General features: G+C 39.6%; 1 protein-coding gene across 1 annotated transcript in view; it reads right to left on the reverse strand.

The window, feature by feature from the left end:
• The window catches only part of BAZ2A (bromodomain adjacent to zinc finger domain 2A), a 3,667,728-nt gene that overhangs the window by 2,753,394 nt on the left and 886,757 nt on the right, over nucleotides 1-27,577 (reverse strand). The window contains exon 9 of the mRNA XM_044083634.1: nucleotides 17,330-17,438. Within this exon, the coding sequence (XP_043939569.1) occupies nucleotides 17,330-17,438 (109 nt within the window). The remainder of the gene's footprint in view (nucleotides 1-17,329; nucleotides 17,439-27,577) is intronic.

Consider the following 27,577-nt stretch of genomic DNA (forward strand, 5'->3'; position numbering starts at 1 on the left):
GTAAGTCAGGCAGAGATCACCTCTGAGTAAGCGATATGCCACTGAGTACAGCCGGAGTTTTTTCAGTCGGGCTGCATAGGACATATGTTTGAGGCCAGTAATCCTCTTGGTGAGGTGCTTTTGTGGTCTTTCAAGCTGTTGGAAGTGTCTTGTGAGGTACATCCCAAATGGGGCATTGTACTCTATGATGGGTCTGATGAGTGACGAGTAGAGGGGCACTATAACCTCTTTATTTCTAGATGCGAACCCCTTAGTAATTAGATGGGCCACATAGAAGGATTTCCTAACTACTTTGGCAATGTGATTGTCAAAGGAGAGATTACTATCTACCTGGGTCCCCAGATCTCTTATTACCTCTTCTGTATTAAGGGGGCTGCTGCCTATGTGGTAATTCGTGGGTGTTTTGTTTTTCCCAAATGGGATGACTATGTATTTTTTGGCATTTAGCTTGAGGCCATGACTTTGACACCAGGTGTCTTGTCTCAGTAAGGCCTTTTTGGAGGATGTCCATGTCAGCCGGAGAGTCAATTATGGCTCCCAGTTTGCAGTCATCGGCGAACTTGGTTAGCCATAGTCCTCCTGTGTTTGCCTGTACTTCTGAGAAATATATGCCAAACAGTAGGGGTCCCAGAACTGAGTCTTGCGGGACACCACTTATGACTGGTTTAGAGTCGGACCTGGAGCCCGCTATTCTTACTGTGTGAGTTGTCTGTAAGCCAGTTGGCAACCCATCTTGTGACGTAGGGGTTTATGTTCAGGCTGGTGAGTTTTTCTATAATACCCGAGTGAGGAATGGTGTTGAACGCCTTGGCGAGATCAAGGTAGGCTGTGTGAACCACCTTTCCCTCGTCTATGACCTTGGTAACTGTCTAGAAGTAGTCAACCAGGTTTAGTAGGCACGATCTGCCCTTAACAAAGCCGAACTGGGTCGGGTCAAGTGTTTGGAGGTTCCCAATGTCTTTGTTAATGAGTTCCATAATGATGCGCTCCATAGCCTTGCAGACCAGGCTAGTCAGGCTTATGGGGCTATAGTTACCAGGGTCAGTTGTGGCTCCTCCTTTGTGGAGCGGAATAACCATTGCTGTGCGCCATTCTATGGGCACGTAGCCTGTGGAGAGACTGAGGTTGAACAGCGTGTTTAGTTGGGAGGTTAGTTCGTTCTGCAGTTCGTGCAAGACGCAGCCTGAGACACCATCTGGCCCCATTGATGCTGTGTTTTTGGCTTTTGAAAGGGCTGTTTTCACCTGTGCTTCTGTGATTTCCGGGACGCTACACTTTTCCAGTATTGTTGTGGGCCCTTTTGAAGGTGAGAGGGAGATGAAGTTTGCACTGAATCTATCTGCCAGTATGTTGGCAATATCAGTAGGTTCAGTATATTTTGTGCTATTTTGCACTCTCAGAGCATATCTGCGAGTTGCCATTTAGATTTTTGACATAGCTAAAGAAGGCTCTGTGGTTATCTTTCGAGTCCTTGGCTATTTTTCTTTTGAAGTTAGCCTTGGATGATTTTATGAGGGACCTTAGTTTCTTACTGATACTGATCAGGGATGTCTTTCCTTCTTGGGATTTGCTTTTTTTCTGAACTAGTTTCCTCCTTTTGTTGTATAACCTGTTTATGGCAGGGGTCCACCAGACTGGTTTCCTTCTCTTAGGGGAGTGAGTCGTAGTTTTGCTAGGGATGGCACGATCTATTCATCCTTGCAGGTGCTTATAGAGTGCAATTGTAAAAGATTCTGCATCTTGGGCAGTGTTACCCTTTAGCGTGGGGGCTGTGAAACTTACCACCTCTGACTTAAGTAAGGTGAAGTTTGCTTTAGAAAAGTTTTTCACTGTGGTTTCCTTGGTTGGGGGTGGTGGTGGGGTGTGGACATCCAGGGTGATTAGTTTATGGTCTGATCTAACCAGTGACGGGTTGACCTCCGGTACGGAGCACCTGTTGCTCATGTTGGTGATGACCAGGTCCAATATGTTGTGGCCTCTGGTAGGGGAGTTTACCAGCTGATCCAGGGCATTTGAGTTGATAAATTCCAGGAAGCGCCGAGCCTGGGAGTTTGTACTCAAGTAGTTTTCCCAGTTAATCATAGGGTAATTGAAAACTCCCAAGATCAGGGTGTTCGGTAGGACCTTCATGTTTTCCAGTGTCTCCAGAAAGGCGGAGTGGTGGTCCTGGGTCATGGAGGATGATCTGTAGCAGGCCACAATTTGCATTGCAGATTTGCCCGATGTTAGTTGCACATGGATGATCTCAGAGGTATCATGCTGCTCCATTAACCTGGAGGTGTGGGTATCCTTGATGAATATGGATACACCCCTCCTTTTGTGTTTCGGTCCGTGTTCTGTGGCCGAAATGTGTGGTATGAGTTGTAGCCCAGTAGTGCTGGAGTGCTCTCTGGAGCCTTGAACCAGGTTTCAGTTACTGCACAGATGTCAACGTTCTCCATACTTAGGAGTGCTTCGAGCGCATGCATTTTCAGATTTAAACTCCTGGCGTTGAGTAGCATAACCCTCAGTTTTTTACTTGTGCTGTTTACGGAGGTGGGTTTGAATTTTGAGCCTTGCCTAAAAAAGGCACTATGGGGGCAGCAAGAGCCTTGGCCAGTATTCGAAAGCCAAGGGGTGACAGGTGCAAGCCGTCTCTTGTGAACCAACGCGGCTTGTCGAGCATGTCATCCCAGGCTGACAGACACTGGATTCCCTTTGAATGACACCAGAAGCTTAGCCAATTGTTGAAATTGATCATTTTTTCTTCTTGCAAGTAAAGGCTGTCACACCCTTGACCGCAGGAGAAGAAGAAGAGGCAGCCGCCTCTGTAGCAGGGTGAGGTCCCTTGAGGATCAACTTTGCCCTACCATCGTTTAGGGCCCTGGGGTTGAACCCTGCACAAATAGGGCAGTCTGAGGAAAGATGGGCTGCCCCAAACACACAGAGTGTGGCCATCTGCCGGGGACAACTTATGGCCACACCCTGTGCACTTTCTAAAGACCAGCTTGGCCTGCTGATCTGCCCATGTTTAACAAGAAGGTACAATGTACCAAAAAAATGTTAAACTACCCAACCCCAACACACACAACTAACTAGCAAGGAGGGGGAAGGGAGATGAGGCCTGCTCTACCTACAACAAACTTTATACCTAACTTACTTTAAAAAGGGAAACATGACACGAAATGAAGGGGAGGGAAGGTAAAAGTACCTACCATGCCTGGAGCTCTAGACCACGCTGCTTGGCAAAGCCGCAGAAAACGAGATCTGAGGAAAGGAAGGAGATGAAGGGATATTATGGGTAAGGAGAGGAGCTTGGAGCTCGGATCAGATGCTGGTGAAACTCCCGTCTCTGATCCGATTCGGATCCGTAACACACAGGTTGAAGGGCAAATGAAGTAAACTACTTCAGATCTGTAGGTAGTGGCGTGCGGTTCCTGCATCAACCACCTATATGTCTTACAAACTGCAGTTATCCCTTTCTGAAAAAAAAAATAGTTATTTCCATAATGTTTAATAGACTGAATAAGTGTAGGCAGTTTTTTTTTTTTTTTATGCTTGTAGTCAGATCAAAACACTTTTCCTGCACTAATGCATTCTGCAAAGGCAGGAAAAGCATGGCTGCTAAGGCAGAGAAGTTTTAATGCCAAGTCTGTTTTCATTGTGAGACTGTATTGCTTTGTTTAGCAGATGTGTATCAGTATTTGTGCTATAAAACTTAAAATAAAAGTTTTAAATGAAATCCAAATAATCATTGTAGAACTAAGGCATAAGTAAGTATGAACATTTCAGTTATTGTAAATGGGGAGAAATAGCCAAGTAATGGGACAGGGGAATGGCTGCAGGCAGGGAGGGCTGTGTATGGGGGCCTCAACTGACCACAATTTTGTGAGAAGGAGGGGCAGGAATCTCAGACAGCCCCAGGCAGCACAAACTCTAGCTATGCTACTGTAGTAATGTATTTTTAAAATTGTCTGCTTCTGCACTTGTTCCATTACTGGTAACTGTTTCTTTGTGTGAGCTGTTTGATGTAAGAGGTTGAATAGATTCTCATCCTTTCACAGTTTTTATGTGGGTGTTTTCATGGAAGCTGCAGCCGACGTTGTAAAAGATTATGCAAATTTCATTGTGTTTATTTTTTCTCACACCACGTGCTCTATTCCGCGTTTAGTAATGGGTTTTCATTTTTTTTTTATCTCCAATTGGAAATGCAAAAGTACATGCGACTGGAGTGGAAGTTATAGGCCAGAGATTTGCCATGCTGTTGGACTTTACTATGCAGTAGCTATCATTCTTTTGAGTGTGTACATACTAGTGGTCATTCAGAGCCACTCTACCAGTTGTTTCTTTAAGTTGTTACTTCAGAGTCCTTGTCTACTCTAACTATAGAAATATATGACAATCATCAGGCCTTTCACCTATTTGTGGCAAGTCATGGTCTTCCCCTTTTTCTACTGAGTCTCTAAGAGTGGGAGCAGTATAGATGGTTGTGTTTTCCACTTTGGGGTAGAAGGGTGGTTCCTATTCAATTCTTTGTCTTTCTTCCTCTCTATGACTCCACTTCTCATTGGAGAGCTCAGGGATGTGAAACATTCATCTTCAGTGACCTGTTTTGCAAGACGCTTGAGTCATTTAGTGCACTGGCCATGGCTTTGCTTTGTCCTGCAATATTTTCAAACTTTGTTCATTTCCAGTTGTCACGGTTTTGCTGATGAGTGCTATTTATGAATAATTTTTCCTCTTTTACATTGTGTAGTGAGTACAGCTTAGTAAGATATATATATATATATATATTTAATTTTTTGTCTGGTGCAGGGATTTGTAGTATTCTGATTCATTTGATGTACGGGCAATGTACAGAAGTCTTCTGGAGAAACATGAAAGATAACACTTGTCCATCAGGAGGTTATCGCTCTTGGATATGCTGGCTCAGGTTATGCAGCACAGATGTACTAGACAAACGAGGACTGTGTAACAGGTTTTACTGACTTGCATCTGGTGGCATATGGGAAGAGGGGGAGATACCTTACAGAGGAACATAATTACTTTCTGATTTTAGACAGACTAGCAGTGAAACTTATTGCAAGGTTTCAGACAATTCATAAACTGCGCTCTTTGTAGCTGCAGTTGTGTACAGACTTGGAATGGAATAGTGAAGCTATGACATTACGTGAGGCTCATGTTCATGCTTTGTACACCTCTGATATGCAGAAATATTACTCGTAGTAAAATTCTCACTACAGCAGCCTTCACTAGTGCCTACAGACTTAGTGGCGTTATCAACTACAAAGCTTGTTTTGATGACTATTTAATCTTGCTCGCTTTAACATCGCAAATCAGTCTGTAGCTGTAATTCTTTACTGAATTTCTTAACATTTGCATAGCCATTGTGTGTGTACTCACTCACTGTTATTTTCAAACACTGCGCCTCAAACTGTGTCTCATAATGTAATAGGGTACTGGTTTTACCTGTAACAGTAAAGGCACATTTGAAATGTGATAACTGTCTTCTAGTAATTAGTGTTAAGTGTGTTGGTCATGAAAAGGTTTGCTTTTGGGTCCTTTATGAGAAATGGAAGCCTGACATTGCGCTGATGGTTTTGAATATGGTATCAGTATTACTCCCTCCCCTGCAGCAGCCGTCATAAGTGTGAATTAACTAAAACTGCTGTCCTGGATATTCCTTTTCAGGGTGTAGACAGTTATAGAAGCTCCCCAGTCTACAGCCTCCTTCTGCACACTTATGGCTTGTTCTTGGAACTTTTAATAAGTCATCTTTTTGATAAAAACTCACTCCACTTTCTTTCTGCAACATACCTCTTAACTGTATGGATTTTCACAGAATGTCAAGATTTTTCCCTCATATTTTTGGTCTATTTTTCATAAAATTACAGTTTTCTGGCAAATTAGTGGCAAATCATTTGATTGAAGTTATAAAATAATGACAGACATTTGAGTTTCAGACTTCACACCATTCAGAAAATTCATGCTAATGTAAAACCTGTTATTCTATCAACTTTTTAAATTTCTAAGAGCAATATTTAAAAATTGTCCCTATTTTTGGGCCTTTGTCCCACTTTTATTTATGGCTTTGTCCAGATTTCTTGCTCTAAGAGGTTGAGAGGTATGCTGTGCAATATCTTTAAAAAAAGCATTGACAAATACAGTTTAGTCAACAGTAAGGTGTCACAAACTTTGTGTACTAATTTACTATGCATGCATCATCTTCCTGCAGTGCATTGCTGTAATACTGTACTTAGAACTTAATTACCATTTATTTTATAGGTCAGTCAGTGGACCCACCAGTTAGTGACTAAAGTGATAGGTTCACCACATGTCCCTCTTAGGGAAGTTGTGTCCTACAAAATAAACTAACTTGTCTAATGTTGTGGGATTTTAGTGTAACAATATTTTTCTAATTTTTCTTACATACTTGCGGATACGAGGTAGTTTTTGTTATGTTTGCTGGACTGGTGTGGATGTTACATTTCTCAACTGAATGTTAAACATTCATATATAATTGTTTATACAATTTGAACATCTTTGAACTGATATTTCACTACCAATCCATCACTAAATTTGTTTCTAGGTTTTTAGAATTTCAATATATGTATGCTTGACTTCTAAACAATTTAATAACTATATATATGTCTGTATTGAACCCAGATTGGCTGTATTTCCATTTGGGCCTGTTTTATGTACGGTTTTCTTTGAAAGAAAATTCTCTTTGTTCTTTCTTGGGTTAAAGCTCCATTATTTGTTTTTTTATCAATAATCCAAAGATAACACATATATAGTAAGGCATAAAAGGCATATTAATATATTGGTACTATATTATTTGGTTTACTTAATTCAGGGTTAATATTAAGGGGATAATATGGATCTTACAACCATTTTACAAGGTCTATTGGTGGATAAGGAAGACATAGCTATTTTTGAATCCCAAGAAACTAATTCAGTAACAAGCAGTGTGCAGATTGGTTGTGAAGATGGGTGTCAAAATCTTTTTGACGCCATATTTAAAAACATGAAAGCATTAAGATCTAATGTATGGCACACTAGATTATTTAAAGCATACATTCAGAAGGACATTACTCCAAGGGGCCTTAGGATCAGGATGAAACCTTTTAGTGGGTCAGCCCGATGATGAGTTACCTTCTACTTTCTCCAAGATATTGCACAACCCTTCTATGGATTTTGTAAAAGCTTTACATGCTTTTCATACACACAGAATAAAAACACTTAATTTAGAATTATCCAGGAGATGTCAGGAGGCCAAACAATATGAACACAAACCCCAATACAAGGAATATCTAAAGAGACTAGTGGGAATTTATTACAATTTGAGAATGGGCTAAAAGAAAAGAAGGTGCATAAATATAACAGGGACTTACATGATTACAATCAGGGACACCCCTTTGAACAAACCAAAAAATGTTAAATTTGTTAAAAAATATAATTCCACTCCCAGATATAAGAGAAAAAAGGAAATCTATCCTCAAAAAACAAACAGTGATGGCTCTGGAGAAGATTTGTCCTCTCATACAGATACAGATTGTGAGATTCCTCAGACGTCACCAGCGCACAAATGCTGTTTTCCTAGGGAAGGTGCTTTGGGTATGGAGAGGACTCCTTTAGGGGCTATCGAAAAAGAGGGGGGAGAACACATAAATGTATGGGTTGGTCCCAATTTAACATTAGAAACCATGTTACAACTATTGGAGCCGAAACAGGTTCAAACAATGTCTTGAACATATCTTCTGTTGTTTTACCTGAAAATGAATACAATTTGTTAAATAAAGGATTAAACTTTATACCTGGCTTTTTAGTATCAGAGAGCAATTTTGTACATGACTTGCCTTTTTGTAGGCTACTAAATTTAAAGTTATTTTTCAGGGATCCAGAAAACCACAATGAACCAAAAGAGGCAAATTTCAAACTCCATCCTTCCACCTTCATACCACCAAGTGAATAAACATGTGGAGAGCTTCCAGAAATGTATTCTTAGAGAGCTTCACTTTGGGGATGACTCACATGAGATTATGCTTAATAATAACTTAAATGCATCAGAGAGGGTGGCATTAAAGAAACTGAAGAACAAGAAGGATATAGTTATCATACAGGCAGATAAAGGGGGATCCATAGTTGTGACGGATTAGTCCCAATATGAAATGGAGGCCAACAGACAACTCAATGATGCCAGATTTTATACATATATGTCTATAGATCCCACTCCACATTTTAAAAACCAAATAGACACTTTTTTGGATTTGGCTGTGGAGGAAGGCATCATTGATTATAAAATATGTTTCCATCTCAAGATAAGTGAACCTACTCCCCAATACCTCTATCTGCTTCCCAAAGTACACAAAAACCTCCCTAACCTACTGGGTAGACCAACTGTGTCAGGCAGGGGTTCCCTAACAGAGCCTATTTCCGTCTATCTAACCAAATATTTGAAACCTTTATTAAATGAAAAACAGAAAAACAGATGGTCTCGCCACGAATCCAAATAAATCCACAAGGAAGCTGGTTGCAACAAAACGGAACAATTTATTTGATAAAGACACAAAGATGATCGCTTTCGTGTAGATGCCTCTACGCTTCTTCAGATAAAAAACACCAAAATTACAACTCATAAATACATGAATTGGCGTTAAAATTACTCAAACAATTAAAAATCAATTAAGCAACTAATGATCTAATACAGCAACATTAACATGGTTACCTCAACAGCAAAACATTCCAATAATGCATGCTAACGTAAAACTAATGTAGATCACTTCACATTATTTTGACGAGAAGGCTGTGATCATAACTATTAAAAATATTAAAAGTCATCAGAGACTGCATTACAAACCTAAAAACTGTTATAAAAGATCATGAGAACATGGTTATAACAAGGTATTTATATCAGGGTATACACCAAAGGAAATTTTGCACTAAAACGTACAAAGATAAAATATGGTATAATGAAACCAAAACAAATGAAAACGAAAAAACGTGGATGTAAAAACGTGGATGTATTCTAAACCTTTATTAAAGGCAGTTAGGGCTAGGATCAAGTATACAACGGAATTCTTGATTATTATTGCTGATTCACAAATTGATGATGGTTGGTTTTTGTGTACATCAGATGTAACCTCTCTTTATACTAGCATACCCCATTGGGCAGGTTGAATGGCACTGGAATTTTGGCTCACCGAACTGAGCATATATAGCCCTGGATTTAATACTTTTCTTCTATATCTTGTGGAACATGCACCAACTAAAACTGTTTTTTTTTCAATGGTAAATGTTATCTACAATTGCAAGGTACTGCAGTGGGGGCAGCATTTGCCCCCTTTTATGCAGACCTTTTTATGGGTTACCTGGAACATCTTATGATCTATGACAATAGTCATAACATTTTCATTGAGGAGATACTTGGATGACTGCTGGATGATTTGGAAATCAGATATAGTACATCTAGAGGAGTTTGTACAATATTTAAACGATAACAAATGGGGCATCCAATTTACTGTTAATTTTGATAAGAAGTGTACTATATTCTTGGATGTTATGGTTAAACAAGAAGATGGTACTTAAACTAGTACAGTCTATAGGAAGCCCTTTCATTCCAATTCTCTTCTACATGCATCCAGCTGTCATCCAGATCATATAATCAAAAACATTCCTAAATCCCAATATATGCGGATCAAACGGATATGTACAAAGGAGTCAGACCTCATACATTTTAATGAAGATCTCACTCAGAGGTTTGTAGAACGAGGCTATTCAGCTAAACAGTTATCACAAACTAGTGGTTTGGTTAGCAAAATGCCTCGGGATGAATTATTAACATATGAGAGTTCTAGATCTACTCATGGATCAAAGGTCCTAGTTATAGTACTACATTCGGCAGGAATATCAAACAGCTGACTGATCTAGTACAAAAACACCGGGACATTTTGCTGTCCGATGCACAATTAGCCGAATTATTGGACAACAGATGTACTTTTTCTTATCGGTGGGGTGTCACTATATGGGGGGGGGGGGGGCATTTGAACTTTTATAAAAAAAAAACACCCATCTCCTGAGTATAAAGTTCAACAAACATTAGATGGCACCAAATTATCCGGTTGTTTTCCCTGTGAACATTGTGGTTTTTGTAAATATGTATTAAAGACCAAGGAATTTTCTAGCAAAAACACAACACGCGTCTTTGAAATAGTGACATTTTTAAATTGCAGCAGCAAGTGGGTCATTTATTTGGCTGTCAGTGCTCTGCATTTTATATTGGACAAACTTCCAGATCTTTTAAGTTGTGTATTTCAGAACATTTAAGTAACATAACAAACAGGGCTGCCACTAATGCATTATATAAACACACTTTAATTCATAAAACAGCCTTTCATTTTACGATCATTGACAGGGTGAGAGGACAAAAATTTTCTAAGAATAAATGGCATGAACTTCACAAGGATAAAGAAAGGTCATGGATCATCAGACTGGGTGGCCTTTTCCCACCAGGGTTAAATGAACATCTTTAATACATTGTTTATTTTGTATTTTTTATTTTTCATTATTTACATTGGGTTTGGTACACATTTTAGTTCCTCTTATTAGGGATATCACCAAATGCACCTATTTCTATGATTATAAATGTGTTTTGTTGTATATACAAGTCTAATATTTGGCAATATTGGTATGGTCTTTGATTTGGGTTCCCCCATTAATTGTCTCTCAATTTCTATTGGTGAAAATGTTAATAATATACATATAAAGGGCACTTTGTGGTATATGGCAATATTTTTTGGCATTGAAAAAGGCTTTTCAGGCCGAAATCGGTCTGCCTTTTCTTTTTCCAGAATAAAGTCCTGGATTCCTCTAATTGTGCTGGCTGTCTGTTTTTGTATTTTTGTATATATGGCACACCTTAATGTTAGAAAGATCATAGCAAGCAATAATGCTTGACATGGCATGTGTTAATGTGTAATCAATGCCCGCCCAGGGGTGTTGTGAGGCCCAATGCTGCAGGTGGAGTGCCTCTACACCCCCGGAAGCGCATTAATTACAGATTAACACACCCTGGAGGGCATGATTGCACTTAGAGAATGGTGTCTCTGTAAAACTGTTGCATTTTATTTACTTATATATATATATATATATATATATATATATATATATATATATTTCTTTTATTACTATATTATTTTTTTTTTTATATATTTTGCATGTAAAATACTTCCTCCGCCTAATGTTTCGAAGTTGGTGTAGTATATGTAAAGGGTGTTAGAGGAAGCACTTTACATCCATAATCAGTCATTTGGGGATTGAAGTTACCAAATAATGACATATATTTGACTTTCAGACTTTATTTCTCTCAAAAAATTCATGCTAACACAAATCCTGTTACTTAACTAACTTATTTATTTATTTACAAGCTGTTCTTGTTTTGAAGTCTTTGTTCCCCCTTTATTTCAGGGTTTATCCACATTTCTTGAGATAAAAGGTGGTACACAAACCTCTTATTTGCTGCTGCTCTCCCCCTGTCACACAGACACCACCCCCAACACAAACACCCTTGCCCTTTAGACAATGTATGCTTACACAAGCCCTACTGAAGCCACTTTGTGATTTTTTAAACATGAATATGCACCTGTTTTTAGTCTTTGCTCCCCCTTTAAGTTTTATACATTTGGCAAAGAGAAGAGAGGTACGTAAACGTAAACCTGTTGAATGCTGCTGCCAGTGCTGGATTGCTCTCAGTCTTCACACTCTCACACGCCTCGCTTTCATGCACGCATTCACACACACACGGACAGAAACATAAACACACAGACAGAACAGAAGCACACACATACACACACTTTGTTATTTTACACTTGTTAAACAGCAAAAGCGCTGCTTACAGAGTGTAAAATAATGGCTCGCTCATTCTCGCATTCACTCACACGCATGCATACACTTGCACACACAGGCATAAACACACATACATTTTGTTTTTTCTTTTTTAATATATTTTACACTCACTAAACAGCAAAAGCGCTTAGTGTGTGTAAAATAACTGCAGCCATTCCATTTCCTCAGTCTGAGCTCCACAGCAGCTCGATATGCTGCAATGAAGCGGCAAACTCGTTTTTCAGCGGGCATTACTTGTACATTAATACCCTGCTGGAGAATGCTCATTCTCCAGTCAAGGTACTGATATACAGTAACCCCATTCTCTAAAGCTCTTTAAATAGCACAGGAATACACTTGCAGCTTTTTTTAAAGTAAAGACTGAACTTATGTCCTTTGTGGATGACGTAACTATTATGTCCTACAAATTATCATGAATCTATATAAATGTCCCTCTCTGGGCATTTGCTAAGTTGTCAATCCTATACATTAGGTCTGAACCTACTGTACATACACTCATGCCCTCAACAACCGCAATCCCTTTGGGAGGTGCTTGTTACTGCCACAGCAGTAACCCAATCATGGCAATGTACACATCAGTAGGGAGCAGACACATTAATATAGTTCTTTGGCAACTGAATGCACCACTGTCTGCAGGTTGACAGCAACATCGGGTCTTGGGGTTTAAGTAGTCTGGGTTATTCCTCATTTGGGATGCCCAAAGGCTTTGCAAGCTGATTCAGTATATTGCTACTGGACAGAAGGGTTTTGCAAGCGTACTTGGCAGATGTGTGCTGAATGGAAGGCTTAGCCAGCTTATTCACTCGATGGGTGCAGTTGCAGCATTACTGGAAGCATTGCATTGGTCTGTGGCAAAGAAGGCAGCTGTTTATTCCTTAGGGAAGGTTGAGTATGAGGAAAAACTTACTGTTGGCATGAACTTCAGTTAGTGCCCGAACCAAACATTTCCCATGTCCCGATGGGATGACATCACATGTACCCAGAGAAGATATGTAGAGTAAACCAAGCTGCCTTGAGGTCAATCTCAAACCTGCTCCCCTTTTTTTCACAGGAGTCTTTTGAGCACGATTTTGTCACCTGCTTAGGATGCCTCAGGGTGTATCCCACTGGCATCTTAGTATAATAGGAAGTTAATCAGGCTAATGACCCTAGGGGCCTTACAAGCCACACCAAGTTCTACCATTGTTTCCATGATCCTACAGGGACACAGGTAGAATCCCCCATGGTTAAGTGTACATTTACCCTTCCAATTACCAAGCTTGCCACGAAAGATGTAAACTCTGGGAGACAAATCTGTCCCTCCATCTGGTTCCATTAATGTTCAATACCAGGTTAAGGTCTTAAGAGCGACTAACCAGGGTACCATTTCACTTGAGGATATACATTTCCAATAAAGCATGGTCAGAAATGTCCTTATATGCTAGGCATAGAGTGCCTTTGAGTAGTCTGTATGAAAGAGAATAATATGACAGTGATTTCAGATGATCCACATAGGACTGACTGTAAAGAACTTTAATTTTCCTTGTGAGGAACCACTGTGGTCTCCAGCTGCTGCAGGTGCTTGGAAAGGTACATAACAAAAAGGCCATACTCCTCAATTATTGGCCTGAAAAGGGAGGAGTACAGGGGGTTTATATATATTTTTTTTCAGGAGGCAATGCCCTTATTAGATGAGCAATATGGAATGCCCTTCACTAAGTGTCATTCGCATTTTCTCATGTTTTATTGTTGATCTTTCATCAATTCCCAAACATACACCTTACTCTAGCTCCAGTTCTGTTATATTAAGCTTGTCTCAAGCAGATGGTTTCTTGGGGTTGCAGCTTTCCTGCTTTAAATGGTTGATTTTGCACATTTAATTAGGAACAATTGACATGCTTATCTTCTAAACCATTTGTGACTACTTGCATCTGTGCTTTCAGTACCTCATCTGATGAGTCATACAGTTTGAAATCATCAACAAATATAAAATGAGAAGTCTGTACACTTTGCTGTTGTCTGGGACCCCAAAAATAGCCATGACCTGATCTATTAAGTAGGCTGTCTAATGGGTTAAGGGGCTAGGCATAAGAGTTACCATGACAGTCACCCTTGAATTTCCTCCCATTTTTTCATGGAATAATTTGTCCGATTTCATGTCATAATTGCAAAGCGAGTTGCCACTTTGTCGTGGTCACTGTGATGCAGTTTATCAGTGTAGTGTGTATCTATCCATGAATATGGGATATTGTCAAATGCTTGTTTGTACTCAATCCATGCCATTCTTAAATTTTTTTCTCCCTGTTGCAGCTGTCCAGTTTGACATGATTTAAAGGAAAATTCCTCTTTAGAACTAAAAAAAAATGTTTTTTTTTTCATTCTATCTTTGTTTCCTAACTTTAACACCTCCAAATCACTCTAAGCTCTTTATTTGTAATTTTAGCCTATTTTCCACAACGTGGCTACCAATGGGGCTTGATGCATCAACGTGATCTTGTTCTCCCTCAACCCTTTCTCTTCCCCATAATGCTTTGTATGACTCATGCCAGGATTAAAAAAGTAACTGTGAATTCTCATGTTATTGACATATAATGGGATTTGTGTGTCACTTTTATTTTATTTTTTGTAAAAGGACTGCTCTTTTCTGTCTCTAATCACCCTCACTTATGTTTGGATCACAACTTGTTTTACACTATACTTAGAAGTTATCCAGCTATAGCCAGAAAAGTAGCTAAATTGCTGGCCTTTGTTCAGAGTTTTCTTTTGTAGTCCAAGAGGAAGTGACCCACACACACTATTGCAGAGGTGTTAAAACTGTCACTGCACTGAGAGACCCTTGCAGAATCAATTCCTGAAGTGAAAAAAAAAATAGATTTCCTTAGTTCTAGGGTGCAGTTTTCCTTTAACAGCAATGATCCATGTAGCATATGACTTTCTTTTCTTGCCCTTGTGTGCGTGTGAGTGTGTGTGTGTGTGTGTGTGTGTGTGTGTTCACAGACAGATTCAAATGTCTTGAGTATTTCAGTCAAACAGGAAAGCCCAGGGAATGGAACTACAAAGATTTTACAAACAGCGTGTTTCCAAATACTGGGAATACAGGATCTCTATTTGATGACAGGAGGAGGGTGTGATGCAGCAAAATCAAGTGTCCCACTGTCAGAAAGAAAAGGCTAGAACTAGGAAACAGTTGATGACTCAAGTCTCCTGCTGTGAACCGTCAAAGAAACAACATCTCAAATTACCTTTAGCACTTTGACAGCTAGGGAGGTGAAGTGTGAAGGGGGAGAGGAGATGACTTGAAAAACTACAACTGAGGCAGCACAAAAGAGTCAAAATTAACACGTCTTAAAAGATGAAGCAGTAAAAAGCTCTTAAGAATTCTGTCGTCTGGCTTTATCTGTGTTTGTCTTAAGTAGTCACTGAACAGCAACTGAACAGGTTAGTTCAAACTGACTGAAAGACACTGGGGTAGGCATGCAAAATCAATGAAGTCACAGAAGCTTCTAAAAAAAGACGCCTACATGATGTAATGTGTTACAAGCGCTGCACTGTGGGATACCTGGAGGTTTAGAAAAAATCTGAAATCTCTTCAAGATGCTACATTCCATGTGGCCAGACTCTAAAATTACATATAAAAATATTTAAAAACCTGTAAAAAGTTCCACCGTGGTGTTAAAATTCTGGAAACATCAAAACATGATGAAATAAATGTTTTTGAGTTTGTGGGTGCGGTTCTCCTTTAACATTGGTGGTCAGTAATCCCAGCATAAAAAGGCTGACCATCAAGAAGCTTGAGTAGCTAAAAGCCAGTTCTAACTTTTATGAGGGAAGAATACGGAACCAGGCACCATAATAATCACCTTCTGGTGGAGGCCAGCGCCAGGGTTACCACTTCTGAGTCTGCATTGCATCTACAGAGGTAAGAATAATTTTGCAGTACTAACATGCACATAGCATGAGTGAGGTCAATGTTGCAACTCTTCAAAGCACACCCAGCAGCTGTACCCCCCATCGGAGGGATTTTTTCTTATTTTATTTTTAAAAGTCGGCTTTTTGGTCTTGTACTTTTTATCACTAGAGATCATGTCATCCAAGAGGGGAAGATGCCAGTGTGGGAGGCAGATTCCCGAAAAGAATCTTCTGTGAAGGCCCATTTGTCAGCCATTTCTGCCTGTCTGCTCGCGACTCCTCCTTTGACTTCTTGTTTCGAGGTCAAACAATTTCTTAAAGGCATTCTGCATATTAGACCTCCAAGAAAACATATTCCTCCTCCTCCTTGGGACCTTAATTTTGTTTTGGAAAAATTGCAACATTGTACCCAGAAGACTGTTTTGCTGCTTGACTCTTACTTCTTCTCATAGGGTTTCTGAGATCCAGGCCCTTATGGCCAATTCCCTTTGAACTAATCCTTCTTTTATGCCCAAGGTGGTAAATGACTTGTCCTTAAATCAAGTCAGTACAACTCCCTTCATTTTTTTTCCTTTTCCTCAGTCTGCTACTGAGAAGGTCCTGCATACCTTGGATATGCACAGACAGCTCAGGTACTATTTGGATAAAACTAGGGCTATTCATAAGTCCAACCAGCTTTTTGTTTCCTTTCATCCCAGGTCTTTGTGTTTGGCTGTTTCTAATTATACCATCTCCTCCTGGATATCTAAGGCAATTTCTTTTTGTTGCTCTTTTCATGGCATGTCTCTGTATGTGTTAGAGCTCATTCTACTAGAGCTGCTGCCTCTTCTGGTACTTTCATCAAAGGGTTAGACACCACTTCCATCCCTGAAGCTGCTACTTGGTCTTCAGTGCATACCTTTATTAAGCTTTGTAAGTTGGATAAGGCTTCTAGGGCCAGAGCAGGTTTTGCTGAAACCATTTTATGTGGGTTTGTCAAAGGCTCTTCTCAGCCTTCCACCTCCCATTCTGTTTTTTAGCTTTTTTACTCTCCCTTCTTTCAGGAATACTGCAACAACGACATAGAAGGACATAGTACAGCTGTGTAAAATCTTATCATAACAGCAGATGTCCTTCTTTTTACTGTTGCAGTATTTGCTCCATCCCACCCCCCCTCTTCTTTATTCTACATTTTTTCCTTCTGGGTGTGCATGGACTCCTTTGTCCTATGATGACTGTTCTCTTCTGGGGCAATTCAGTTCTGAGTAATTGCATCCATACGTCCCTTTTATGCCCTATGTTCTGTATGAGGAGAATAAATGTGATGTATGGAGCAAACAAGATCCTTTTCAAGCTTCTCCATACTGGCCGAGTGACAGGCTGCCCGGGACGGGACATCCCTTCTTTCAGGAATACTGCAACAGTGAAAAGAAGGACATCTACTGTTATGGTAAGATTTTACCCAACTGTACTATCTTTAAAATGATACAACTGTGTCATATTTGATTCATTAATGGAACAGCATCTTACCCAGCTAAAGTAGCAAATAAATGCAAAACACAGAAAGTAAGCACAATACCTTAATAACCTCTGGAAACTGCTTCATTCTTTTCCCACAAGGTGCATAATACCAGGTTTCTCCCTGTAAGCGACTACTTCCTTTCCTGATACGAACCTCCCTTCTCCACCTAAACCATTAGTAAAAGTAAAAACTCCAATTTTTAAGGGTCAAACAACACAGAATGAAGGTACAATACCTACCAAGTAAACTTAAAAAGGGAAAAGAAAAAAAGGATGTTTTAGTAAACAGCTACAGCTTGAAAGACATGCATAATTTTTATTGCAAAATAGTCACAAGTCCACTGCTAGACAATAAAATCAGGCATCACCAATACAAACTTTTGTGCCTATTCATCAATGACAAATATGCTCCAAACTGAAGTTCAGCAGACATCAGAACACCAGGCTACAGTACATTTTCAGTTAGAATTTCAACAATACCATCTTTAGAGCTGTGAATGCTAGGCTTAGTAAAGACACTAGTTATATGTATGACCTCTGCATACGGTTTTGATTCAATAATTCATAAACTCTGGATAGGTCATAAAGTGGACCACTGGTTGCCCCAGAGGTACCCAGACGGAAAGAAACAACCCATACAGAAAACGTCAAAGCAAACAGTCTCTCATCACTGTTCTGAGATTAATGTTATTCAGACAGTCTCCTGATAATTAGTTCTAGCTCTCAATTTGCCCATTTTTATACTCAAAATTACTCAGTAAATTCCTCATTTAACAACGCTAGAGCGCCTACAGGCAGATTTACGACTGTTTTTCAACAGTTTTATTAAAATGATCAAGAAATTTTAGAGGCCTGGATATAGAAGTGAGCCTAGTGTAAAAGTATTGTTTTTGTTTTAGAGAAGTTTAGTAGTAATTATCACTGACCCACTGAATAAGGACATGAAAAACAGAGTGCAAGAAAAGATACAGAATGGTTGAAAGTCAGTGGAAAGGCATACAGGAACACTGCTATACAAGGAAAAGAAAAGGCATCTGTCTTCCAGAATGACTTGTGTGGCATCATGGAACACAGTTTTGCCAACCGATTGCTTAGAGAGGAGGGAAAAAGATTTACTGAAGGTGTTCTCACAGCTGGATCAAATCTTGGACAACCCCCCAATTCAATTTCCATTCATGAGGGTGTGCCCTGGTCCTGCTCAGCTTGCTTACCACACAGACTTGTTCTGATAGAACGTAAGATACTTGTGGAGTGAGACTGTGGTGTAAAGCTATATCCCATGCTAACATAGCTAGTCTGTACAGGGAGTAAGAACTGGCTCTCCCCTTGCTTGTTTATGTACCACGTCACTGTGATGTTGTCTGTAAACACTTGAAAAGGTCCTTGGGAGCACAAATGATTCAGACAGTTGAGAGCATCTGTAACAGCTAGCATTTTTTTCATTTTTTTGTGTGTTTTGGTCTATCTTTTTTGTTCCAAAGACCCTGCACGTTAATGCCCACTGATACTGCTCCCCAAGGAAAGTCTGAGGCATCTGTTATGACTGACTTTTTTTGGAGTAGGAGGAAAGAATGGTGAGCCCCCCCACCACATGCTCACCCTTTTTACAAATCACAAGACTGGAATTTAAAAAGTCAATGTACGTCAATGGTAGGACCACACAGATTTCGGATATCATTGTATTTTTCTCATGTGGTATCTTGCAAAAGGTATTACAAGAATCATAGATGCCATGAAATCCAGAATCCTTACGAATTCCATCACTGAAACCGAAATCTGAGAGAAAAACTCAAAAATATATCTAAATATAGACCAATTTTCTCCTGTGGAAGAAAAGCTCTTTGTACTGAGGTGTCCAGCAGGCACCCCAGAAAAACAATCCTGTAAGGAGAAATCAGAAAAGACTTCTGACTGTTCTCTTGGAATTCCAGCCTGTGTAGGAGATTCCATACCCAGTGAAGATATTCTTGACACTTTGAAAGAGTCTGCAAAGATAAGCAAATTGTCTAAATAAGTAAAAATGTGAATACCTTGCAGTCAGCAGTGTGTTATAGCAGGAGCTAGACATTCTATGAATTCCTTTGGAGCACTGGATGGACAGGAGAACTGTGCATGTGATCCAGATACAGAAAACCTTAAGAAACGTCTGAAATCTGTATCTTTAAAAATGTGATGAAAAGCATCTTTTAAACTTGAAGTCATCAGAAAACTCAAATGAGGAATGAGAAGTAAGTTATGAACGGATAACATTCTGAACTTGGCCAACATCACATGCATGGTTACAAAGGAAAGAACCAGAACTGATTTCAATAAATTTTCTTTCTTTGGTAAAAAAAACATTCTTTAATAAAACCTTTCTCCTTGCTGAGGAGGAGGGGCCACTTATATCACCCCTAAGACAGCAGGTGCTGAATGACAGGGCAGAAAATGGAGTTTGATTTGGCAGATGACAGGGGATCTGTTGAAAAGGAGAGAGAGGGAGAGATTTCCACTGCTATCTGTATCCACGATCAATCACTTTCAGAATCCAGTTGTCTGAAAATATCTGTTGCAAGAGAGAGAAATGGAGGTTCAGACTTTTCTTAAAGAAACAATAGTTTGCCAGTGTGGGAAGAGGAGTGGAGTATTGCAGCCAGTAATTCAGACTTATTAGAATGTCCTTTGTTTCGTGGGGGACCACCTTTATTTTTTGGGACCTCTTTGCCATTTTTAATGTTTGCTTACCAGCAGCTTGCCATGCTTGTTTATTTTGCTTTTTTGAGGAAAAAAGAAGGTTGTAGAGGTGGCATTAAACCTCTTGATAAACTTTGAGAAGGAAGGCTGAAAAAAACATTAGAAAGCTTACCTCCATCCTCACAACTAACTCTCAAAATTTCACCTTTGACACCCATGGGAAGTTTTTGAATACGCATCCTCCTCATAGCAGTTCCAGTAGCAAAAGTGCTGCAGAAGAATACTTTCCCCCCAAATCTATCTAAAGCTTTCCCATCCTTATCAAAAGGAGAATGACTGGTACTAACTAGATGTTTAGCGGCAGCTGGGCTCACTATGCCTGTGTTAGAATTAGTGTATAAAAATATAAACTTAAATGACTATCATCTTTCTTGGAGGCAGCAGGATGTGTGTTACAAAAACATCCTCCAATGCTAAAGGAGCAGGATGAATTGTTAATACTTCTTCAGAGACAGTGGAATGTCATTATGTTCTAACTTAAACAACCAATTACTTCAGGAAACAGTTTCTGAAAACAGAATCATTCATTCCAAGTGAGTGGCAAAAGCTATACGTTCCTCAGAATCTGAATCAGAAACCTGAAGAAAAAAACACAGTTGTCCCTCCAGAATCATTTTCTTGTTCAAAACCTTAATCCTCTTTGGAAAATGAAGAATCCATCTTTCTCTAGCCAGGAGCAGCTGAACTGTAAGGGTAAAGGGCCTGAACAAAACCTTGAGCTAAGCCTAATGCACCATTCCTGTCCAGAGAAACTGAGACGGGGGAAAACATGTCTCAGTTTTTGCTTCTTTTTGAGAGGAATTTCTAAAGATTCAGACCCACTTTTTCAAGGGAAACCTGTCTAGGGATGGGTAATCCCTACTGGCTAGGCTGACAGGCATTCCCTGTGCCTTCTCCTGGGGTCAATAAGAGTGGTTCGACCCTGTCTGCCAAGGGCTTTCCAGCCACAAAGAATGTCTTATTCTTAAACCTGGTACAAGGTACACGGTGGCCAAGTAAAAACATGAATGATCTAAGGAAAATGAAATGGCAACAGCAGACTCACCCATCTATGGCCGGAGTATTTTAGCAGCCTGCTGCTGTGGTAAAGTCTGTTTATTAATTTTATTCTTTTTGTGACTGGCAAAAAGAAGAACTAAGGAACAGGCAAGCTGCTCCATGGTAAAACCAAAAAAGGAGTCAGATTCCTGGGGAAGTATGGTAGTAGTTGTTGGTAAAACAGGCAAGTAGTAAAAAAAAAAAAAAAAAAAAAAAAAAAAAAAAAATAAAAAATAAAAAATAATAAAATTTTCCACAAAAACACAGTAAAAAAAAAAAAAAAAACTTACCCCAGCTTTCAAAAGTAAAATAGCACGACTTTTACAATAGAAAAATAGTTTTAAAGTAGTTTTAGCAATTTTTTTCTTAAAAGTAATAAATAAAAAGAATCATTCCTGTTTAAAAGTTCTAAAAATCATGCAGAAGTCAACAAAAATAAGTCATGTACTTACCATAATGCTAGATCTATGTCATTTTCTTCCAACCACCTCAACCTGTGAGATATCAGATCCAAGGATCCAACTGATCTGTGGCTGGCACTTCAGAATCTTCAGCTCTAAACCTCCTCCTCCTCTCCCATTCTGCTCTGCATGCCTAAATCTCCTTAGATTGAGTTTGTCCTACTATACTTGATATACACATACACAGTCCTCCTAACAAAATCTGAGGGTTTGACCAAAGAGTCTCAACAACACACTTTGGATGGACCTACAAAGGTCCACCTATTGCCACAACATACCAGTAATAGTTTGGAAGGGGGGGCAGAGGTTGAGACAGATGGAATCTAGTGCTATAGTAGTTACATAACTTTTATATTCATTCCATCTGCCTCAACCCAAAATTCTGAGTCTCCAGCCAGGCATATTGGGTAGTATCAGGACAGAATATTCAGCAAAACATTGGAGCCAAGAGAGTTTCTAGATCTGGAATCAATATCCAGTTTATAATGAAACACATGTATGAGTGTTAGACCAGATAGACACTGCACAAATATTATCTAAATAAGACTGCTGACAAAGATACTGCCCTAGTAGAGTGAGCTTTTGGTTTGAGAGGTAGGATAAACCCTTCATGGTATAAACAAAGGCTATGTAATCAGAAAGCAATCTGGACAAAGTTATCTTGGAAACTGGTTTCACAAGCTTGAAAGACACAAGAAGTTGGATTTATTTCCTGATATGCTTGGCCTTGTCCAAACAGAATGTCAACTGACGATGAAAGTCCAAGCAACGAAGCATGTATCTGCCCTTATTACTGACATTTGAGAAGAAAAGTGGCAATTGAATTGATTAGGTCAGAGCAGAGACACAGGCCATATAACACAAAAAGGAAGAATTGGCCACAGTGAAATCGTCTTTGTGAAAAATAAGGTTAAGGCAGGGTGCAGGATAAAGCCTGAGGTTCAGAAACTCATCTGGCTGAAGTTACTGCAATTAAAAAAAGTATTTTCCATGACAGAAAACAAAAGTCCATAGTAGCAGCTGGCTAGAAAAGGAACCTAGTCAAGGCTTGAAAAACAAGAGACAAGTACTGATGAGGAATCAGATCCCATACTGGAGGCCTGAGCAGGAAGATACCCTTTAAAAAGGCTTTGGACAGTCTTACAGAAGCAAGTGGCAGATGGTCTTGACCCACATGGAAATCTGAAATGGACGCTAGTAGAGTAGCTAGTGCTGGACTGAAAAAGACCAGCAAGAAAATACAGGGTTTCATCTAACTGAACAAATAATGGATCCAACCTCTTTTTAATGGTCAAAGTAGTAAATCTTTTACACTTACTGCCATAATCCTTTCTAGTGGAAGGCTTCTGAGAAGAGAGGATATGCACAACTCCTTCATATAATTTTGGATCTCTGGTCATCATTGGAAGTGGAGGAACTGAGTGGTCAACCTGAGGGATTTCACATTCAGGTAAGGATGGCCCAAAGGGTAAGAAATGAAATCTGGAACTGTATCCAGAACGCAAGGAGCATGCAACAGGTAAGAACACAGGAAGGGAAACCAGACTTGTCTGGGCCACAAGGAGGCTATGAGAGTTATGGTCACTCTACAACGGGCTGTTTGCTGCAGAAAATTGATTATGAAGGGCTTTGGAGGGTAAAAAGGAGACCCGGGGGCCAATCATGCAGTAAAGCATCCCTCAGTGACTGTCCCTTAGGGGGATCAGGGCAAAAACTGATGCATTTAGTGTTGAAGGGGGGGGTCACAAATTGACTGCAGCATGGCTGCCCACAGCTTAAAATCTGCAGTCACTGATGGATTGTGGCACCACTAATGAGACACCAGAATGCTCCTGCTCAAGTTGTCTGCTAGAATGCTGGATATTCCCAGAATGTGCACTGCTATTAGAGAGCACTGTGAGGACATCGCCCACTGCCACACCCCTATGACCTCTCAACACAGAGAATAGTATCAGGTTCCACGTTGTTTAATATACCAGATCATTGCCATATTGTCAGTCTGGATCGCGATCACACCCTTGGGAAGGGAGCAGTGTACAGTCTGCAACACTACAAGGACTGCTCATCTCCAAAACACAGTACCTATTTGAAATGTCGGGACCCATTACAGTGAGTCCCGAAATATGGAGAATAAATAGCCCAAAGATCAGACTTGTATACACTATGTCTGAGATGCCATTTCTGAGAATATTCCCTTTTCTTCAAAGTATGGAGATCTCGGAGCTGATATATACAAGTTCAGGGGGGTTTGCCTACCACATAAAGGAAATGCAGTCCGAAAGCCATCTGAGGAAGGTAACCTTGGAAACTGCTTCCCCAAATTTAGCTCTGGAAAAGGATACAAAATGTTGGTCTGACTTTCTGAAATGTTTTGTTCTAAGAAGCTTCTCAAATGACAATGGACATTCAAGCAATGAAGCACGTACTCTCATATGTTACTCAGTTTAGGGAAGAATACAGGCAATTCAATAGATTGATTCAAATTGGTCTTCGAGGCTTGGGTAAGAAGGATGGGTTCATTCTCAGCTAGACCTAATCTTTGTGAAAAAATACGATAGGGAGGCTTGCAGGATAAACTGTGCAGATCATAAACTCTTCTAGTTGAAGTAAAAGCTATCATAAAAAGAGTATCCCAAGATAAAAACTTAAGATGTACTGTAGCTGCTTGTTCAAAGGCAGATTTTGTCAAAGATTGGAGATCATCATCTAGACTCTTACTTGTGGCCTAAGCTAAAAAGTACCCTTCAAAAAGGCCTTGGATAGCTTCAAAGAAGTAATAAGGGTAAGAGTTTTGGCAGTATGAAAATTGGAAATGGCTGCTGTAGAACAGTGTGCATCTTTAAGAAGCGTTTCAAGGACTGAACATGCATGCGAGCATGTGCTAGCTTAAGTGCCATTTTGAGAATGCAGCCATAGAGTGAGCATGTATGAACAGCAAGCATGTGTTAGCTTCACTGTCATTTTGACAGTCCAGCCAGAGAGTGAGCAAGTATGAATGTAATAGCTAGTTGTATATAAGTTTATCCAAGTTAAAGTCATTAAGCCTCAATCCTGATGAGTTTGTACATAATAAAGCTGCTTGAACAGCACCCACAAAGACTAGTCTATTACATCCTGACTAGACGAGTGACATGGAGTCAGAACTGGGATTCCAGAGACTACTTTCAAAGCTACGAGGTGCAGAGTTAACAATGAAGGTAAACTAAGATAAATGAGCAAGAAAAAGGGCCAGAAAAGAACCAAAGGTAATAAAAACTTGCACGAACAGTTTATTTTATAAAAAAGATAAAAATGGAGTATTACAAGGGCACAAACTGCATTATTAAACAAGTGAGAGGCACAAAAGATTTATTAATTAAACAAAATGTTTAAAACTAAGATATTTGATTTAGAAAGCCATGTCTGACCCAGCTCTGTTAGAAATGCTACATCTAAAGAAATATAAATCCCTCTGCACCACACACTCCAGGGACCTCATCCTCATTACCATAAACAACAGAACATTCTGGAGAGACAGGTTCATAACCCAGAGACTGCCCATGCTGTGGAATACACTTCCCATACATGTCAAGCAGAGCACCTCCCTGGCCCTCTTCAAGAGGAATCTTGATGAGTGGATGGGAAATAAAAAGTTCACCCCAGGGATCACTGCAGTGGCTGTACTTGACAGAGACACTGGGAAATAATGTCAGGCGGCACGATGCCAAGGCACTCTATGGGCTAGGTTTGTAAAGGCTCCAGGGCCATTAGCCTAGTACACACCTATGAACCTATGATTATCAGAAAAGCACACAAGTAGTTTGGAATTACCTCGAAATTGCAAAATGAGCATGTTTAAAGTAAAATGGGAATGTTTAGAGTAAAATGAACACAAGAAAATTACAATGGGTATGAAAAGAGATTAAATGAGCAAAACAAATATAATAAGGGCAAAAATGGTATATTAAGCATAAATAAAGCAAGGCGACAGCATGTGTTTTGGCAAAGTACTGTGTTTTGGCATAACTACTACTTTGTATTGTATCAAGGGCATAACTAGAGTTATTCAAAGTATTTCAAAGTGTGTAAAGTCTTTACAGTGTGTGTGCTTATTACTGTGCATATATTCTGAAGAGTTTATTTGTGTACAAAGTGCAACTATTTTGTGAAGTACAGTCAAAGTACAGCCATTTAGAAAAGTTTCTTGTGCTGGGTATGTCTATTTGCAAAGTGCTGCCATTACAGAGCGTTTCTTGCACTGTAAGGAATTATCTAGCAAGGTACTGCCAGTTTAGGGAAGTTTCAGTGTGCTGTGTATTGTTTATTCGCAAAGTGCAGTTACTTCGAAATGTTTCTTAGAGTGAAAGTCTTCTGCCCAGTTTATTTTGAAATGTTTCTTAAAACGATGATAAATTACTTTTGCAGTAGAGTAATTTCAAGAGTATTACAGTGTCCGAGAGACTTATTTTGCAAAGTTTAGCTATACAGAAGCTTGTTGTGCTATTAGGCAACGTTACAAGTACTGGCATAAATTTCTGGCATATGTGTATGTTCGTGCATATTTGCAAAAGCTATCAATGGTATGAGTTAATATGGCAGATGGATTTCGAAAGCCCTCACCACTTGTGTTTGATCAGAATATTGCAGAGAATTGGAGAATATTTGAGCAACAGTATGATATTTTTATACAAGCATCTTATTCTGACAAAGATGCACACACCAGGGCATTCATTTTGCTAAACCTAGCTGGGTCAGAGCCCATTGAAAGAGAGTTTATTTGTGTATGCACCAGCAGTATATGAGGGAGAAGGTGAAAACAGTCATACTGTTGTACAGGCTGAATCAAGGGGAGACCCCAAGTGTTTGAAGTGCAAATTCAGGGAAATGTGTAACCCCCAGACAAATATTACATTAGAGAGGCATTTGTTTTACACAAGAGATCAGAAACCAGGGAAAACCTTTTCGGCTTATATAACTGACCTGAGAAACAAAGCTAAAATATGTCGGTTTGGTGACTTAAAGGCTCGTGTGTGGTATTAATAGTGCTGCAGTGAGAAAGATTTTACTTCACGACAGTGATTTAACGCTGAGCAACGCTATTGAGATTTGTCAAATCCACAAAGTTACAGAAAGGCACAGAAGTATGCTTGTGAGTGATAAGAGCATGATTTCAGCAGGCTCCAGAGCAAATGTAGACAGCATGCAACACCTGGCAAGCAAAAGCAGGCCTAAGTACATCACAGTTACAGCCCCTGCGGGTTCTCCTGGGAAACCACACACTTTTCCTGCAAGTTCTAAGAAAGGAGCATGCTCAGTGCAAGAGTCTAAAAGAGAGAAAAGTGCTTAGCATTTGGTCATGGAACCATTTTCAAACGTTTTGTAAATCAAGTAAACCTCACCCAGTTGTGAAGAAGGGTCACTCGAAAAAGCAAATTGATCATACAGAGAGCTGCAATTCTACTTTCTACGTAGACAGTGTGTCGGTAATTGGTGAAAAGGCTGATGCAGTGAATTTGCTGGCAAAGAACAAAGTGTTTTGTACTGTCCAGATCAATGGTAAATCCGCTGAGCTCAAAGTAGACACTGGCTCATAGGTTGGTACTAGGCCATCGGCCCTAGGGCCTACACAAGCCTAGCCATAACAATTCCCTGGCTATTTCTTCCCACAATATTTACTTCCCAGGACCCCTGTCTAGCAGAGTATATAGTATATAGCTGTTTGACGTCTTCCCACACCAACACTGATAATATATTATCGTTATAACATATATTTGTTATATTGCATATGTTGTAGTTTTTGTTTATGTATGTACAAAGTTGCTGCAGTATTGGTTTATGCTTTACAATTTTGTTGTTTAGGTTTATTGCCACTGTGCCTTTTAGTGTTTCAGTTCGGTTAATTAATGATCAGCTGAGCCTATAAAAGGAGACTCTTTTAAACTTATGGTTATAACGTTTCTGATGAAGTTTTGCTGATTGAAGCAAACGAAAAGCGCTTAAAACATTTTAATAAACTAGTATTTTTTATGTTGCCTTCGTGAAATTTTCCATTACTTGACTTTGTGTTTCGAGTGGATTTATAGTGTTGTTGCGCA

The sequence above is a fragment of the Protopterus annectens genome, chromosome 9.part0 (assembly GCF_019279795.1).
Source record: "Protopterus annectens isolate FY-2018-M chromosome 9.part0, PAN1.0, whole genome shotgun sequence".
Taxonomy (NCBI): Eukaryota; Metazoa; Chordata; order Ceratodontiformes; family Protopteridae; genus Protopterus; species Protopterus annectens.